Source organism: Lonchura striata, chromosome 16, assembly GCF_046129695.1.
Source record: "Lonchura striata isolate bLonStr1 chromosome 16, bLonStr1.mat, whole genome shotgun sequence".
In the NCBI taxonomy this organism is placed as follows: domain Eukaryota; kingdom Metazoa; phylum Chordata; class Aves; order Passeriformes; family Estrildidae; genus Lonchura; species Lonchura striata.
In genome coordinates this window covers 11041449-11045214 of record NC_134618.1, presented here as the reverse complement: position 1 = coordinate 11045214, position 3766 = coordinate 11041449, and the positions used below count along the sequence as shown (strand labels likewise).

At 37.5% G+C, this 3766-nt stretch overlaps 1 protein-coding gene across 1 annotated transcript; it reads left to right on the top strand.

Moving 5' to 3' along the window:
• The first annotated feature begins 1110 nt into the window (after positions 1 to 1110).
• LOC110475471 (parvalbumin beta-like) lies at positions 1111 to 3274 on the top strand. The gene is made up of 4 exons (XM_021539657.2): positions 1111 to 1207; positions 1817 to 1949; positions 2660 to 2769; positions 3249 to 3274. Exons 1-4 carry the CDS (start codon positions 1147 to 1149, stop codon positions 3272 to 3274), a joined length of 330 nt encoding a protein of 109 aa, XP_021395332.2. The 5' UTR covers positions 1111 to 1146.
• Positions 3275 to 3766: the final 492 nt, after the last annotated feature.

The window sequence follows — 3766 nt, the reverse complement described above, 5'->3', positions numbered from 1 at the left end:
TCAGTGCAGCAAGGAAGAACCAAATATCACTGATTTCACTTCTCTGTTTCCCTCCTGGCCATAAATATCTACTCTCCTGTGTCCTGCTGAGCAACTGACAACCTTCATTTTGTAAATGGACACATTTACTAGGATGATCTTAAAGTGTGTACCATGCAATTAATTACTGCTGAGCAAACGCTGTCAAGATTAGACTTTTATAGCTAACCAAAACTTATATAACAACTTATAAAAAGTAATTTGGGCTGAAGAAGTTTTGTCTTTGAGCTTGCACTTGTATGTCAGAGGTATCTATTACAAATGTATCAGTATTAGTATGTTTTGAAGAATACTAGGGCAACTGCAGGAGTTGTGTTTCATGGGTAATTAATATCAGGATTGGGCCCTTAAAAGTCAAAGTCTAATTTGAAGCTTTCCATTTCTAGTTATCATTAAACAATTAAAATAGATGTATTTTTTTTTCATTTATACATTTAAAAAATTCATTTCACTAACATATGTGCAAGCTGAGAGGATTTACTTCATATGGCACTAAACCTTACATATTGTCTAAAACACCATGCACATTCCTTTGGGATATAAATATCAATCTGATTAGCTAGCAGGTCTTGTCAACCACAGTAATTTATCCCCTGGCATATCTGAGCCATCACGTGCCTCTAGGACTTCTGTAAAAGGTCAAGAGGACTTAACTAAGGTCTATATAAGTCCTTCTCTATGTCATTTGAAAAATAATTAAGTCAAGAGGACTCTGCTGATCTTTTATCTGACAATATTTTCTGATCTTGTTTGGGGAAAACTAAGTGGCCAGGTGAGTTCAATCTTTCATCTAGAACTTTAGAAGACATTACAATAATTCACACAAAAAATGCATGGAAATAACCAAAGATGTTCAAATGCTGGGCAGTTCTATAAATACGTTTGGTTTTGTCCTGAGCTTGTACACCTGAAGACTTAACTGGAAATGCCAGTGACTCAGATGCACGATGCATAACTGAACTAGAGGATGGAGCAGCTGGCTCCTGCAGGGCAGCTCACCTGCTCTGCCCTGGCACCTGGGCTCACCTCGGGGCCACCTCCACAGCTGAGGGCAAGAGCAGTGGCAACTCTACCCAACAGTATTTTTCATTTTGCAGTATTCTTGACATGGCTCTTTCCAGTATCCTGACAGAAGCTGAAATTGCTGCTGGTCTACAGAGCTGTCAAGGTAATATTTATGTTTTAAATTTGGCTTTGCAGTTTATCTATCAAATTGCATTGTCCTTGCTACCCAAAGTCCCTGTTCCAATGGACACAGAAAAATCTCTCTTACTAGAAGCAGAAAAAGGACTCAAGGTAATGGAACAGATGCAAGTTTTAATCTTGGCCAACCTAGCTATGGGTATCCACTATCATTTGTGCACTGCAGCAATTTTAAGGATGAAAAAATCCAAAGGCTGAATCCTGCAGCAGAAATTCTGTTTTTTCAGAGAATAATAATAAAACTACTGCTGATTTCAAGGCAAGCACAATATTTATTATCAAGTTCTATAAATATGTCTTTCAGTGAAGTATCTATTTACAAGAGTATGTTCTTGCAAACTGAAGACCACAGTCATTATTTCATTACCTTCCTAGTTGTGAGACATCATTGATTGAAAAATCCCATTTATCTGATATAAACTCAAGAAAATCAAAGACTGTTACTTGGGATTTGTAATAACCCTCACTGTACTGCAGAATAGTTGGCTGCTTTTTGATCAAGAAGCTGATTTTTTTGTTCCAGATTTTTGACTACTTTTCTTCATCTCTCCTTGTTTCCATCTGCCTATTTCAGCTGCTGATTCATTTGATTACAAAACCTTTTTTGTCAAAGTGGGTCTCAACTCCAAGTCCAAAGACCAAGTTGCCAAAGTCTTTGGAATTCTTGACCAGGACAGGAGTGGCTTCATTGAGGAAGAGGAACTGAAGTAAGTAAATAAAAAAGTTGTCAACAGGGTAATCATCTAAAAATCTGGTTTATCATCTTAAAATGCATTATAAGATCAGAAATATTCCCTTTCCTCCTGTCCCTTTGGATGGGAGACAATCATGTGTTTGTGCACCTGTGTGTGAATGCTGGTTCTGGAGGAGCTGCAAGTCAAATAACAAAGGCAAGGCTGGATCACAATGGGGAAATTCTGACAGCACTGAAAATACTTGTTTCAGCAATGCAGCAATAACTGACAGACTGTGAAGATAAAAATAGCAGTTCTGCTATAGCTGCTTCTTATTGTAAGATTTTTTTTAGCAGACTGAATTCAAAGGGCCATTTTTCTCTCATCTTTCTTCCTGTCACATGAATTCTACCTTCCAGCTCACATTCATCTGATTTTGAAGTTAAAAGTAAGGTTAGAGAAATTCTAGGACAAAGAAGGAACAACAAGGGAGGAAAGATTATTTCTGCCACTATAGTGTTAATTTTTAAATCAATGAAACCAAGATGTCATCAAGGGCTTTTTTAGGCTGTAAAGCAGCATCCTCTTCCTTACGCTCACTCTCAATGAAGTTAGAGGAAGTTTTACCATTGAAATAGTTCTCAAGAACTGAATCATGCTTGAAATTTTGCAGTTATTACCATTCCAAACCCTGAATACTTTCAGTACTATGCCTCTCTCATTTGTCCTCTCACCTTTACCAGACTTTTCCTGAAGCATTTCTCAGCCAGTGCCAGAGCTTTGACTGATGCTGAGACCAAGGCATTCCTGGCAGCAGGGGACAGTGATGGAGATGGCAAAATTGGAGTGGATGGTAAGACTGCCCTTATTAAAATGATAATACCTGCCTTTGAAATTTCCTAAAGGCAGCCCTAGGCACCTGCTCTGCTCCATGATGCCCTGGATGTTATGGATCTGATGCTGAGGTGCTCAGATCTGCTGTGTTATAGAGAGGATATAACATAGAGAGAGGTCTCTATTCTGCCCCTGGCTAAAGTGGCCAGTCCCTTTTCTCATTTATGGAGATTTTTTTCAGGAATGGAACCTAAATTCAGTCTATAATTTCACTGCTTTTTGCTAGTGAACTGTGATACAATGTGACACTTAAATGCAACACTTCCTTTGCCTTAAGTATCTATTGCTACAATACACAATGTGCCGCCTTTAAGGAATGATTATCAGAGAAAGTAGCATTAGTTTCCCTTTTTAACTCTAAAAATTAGGAGAGAAATTTTTGACTGTGTGATTACAAACAGAGGTCCCATTTTATTACTCTTTTTTCTTCTTTTTCAGAGTTTCAAGCACTGGTCAAATCATAGTCAGCAGTCAAGAAAAAGACTAAGATATATGTGCCATAAACAATCTTTCCTATTGCAAACCTACCATTTCTTTACACATTTTGTATCTTGAAAGGTCATGAACAATTGTTGGCAAGTGGTTTCATATTGCTTGAAAACATCTGAAGTGGTACAAGCACTATTTAAGCCACACTGCCAAGTGTTTCAAGCAGAAGGTCTATGCCACTGAGGGACTAAACTGGAATCCACTCTTCACAACTGAATTTAGGGCATTAAAGATATAAACATAAATATTAAGAGGAGAAATTGAAAGCATCTCTGTGGGCCATTAAATTTTCAATATTTGCATAAATAGCTAGCATATGTTGTAAAAAACCCCATAATTAATAAAATGTCCAGGTGTAAAACCTGTTTATGGTAACCAGTAGCAGTGGTATTTAATCAAGAAGTGTTTTAGTATTCCATACGTTTTTCTGTCATTCTTTATGCAAGTGATTGTGTTTCAGACACTAA

Excerpts from the sequence above, each read along its gene's own strand:
- LOC110475471 (XM_021539657.2), top strand. The coding sequence starts at position 1,147 with ATGGCTCTTTCCAGTATCCTGACAGAAGCTGAAATTGCTGCTGGTCTA. Across the intron at positions 1,208-1,816 it reads TGGTCTACAGAGCTGTCAAG|CTGCTGATTCATTTGATTAC; the intron begins GTAATATTTATG and ends TGCCTATTTCAG. Across the intron at positions 1,950-2,659 it reads ATTGAGGAAGAGGAACTGAA|ACTTTTCCTGAAGCATTTCT; the intron begins GTAAGTAAATAA and ends CACCTTTACCAG.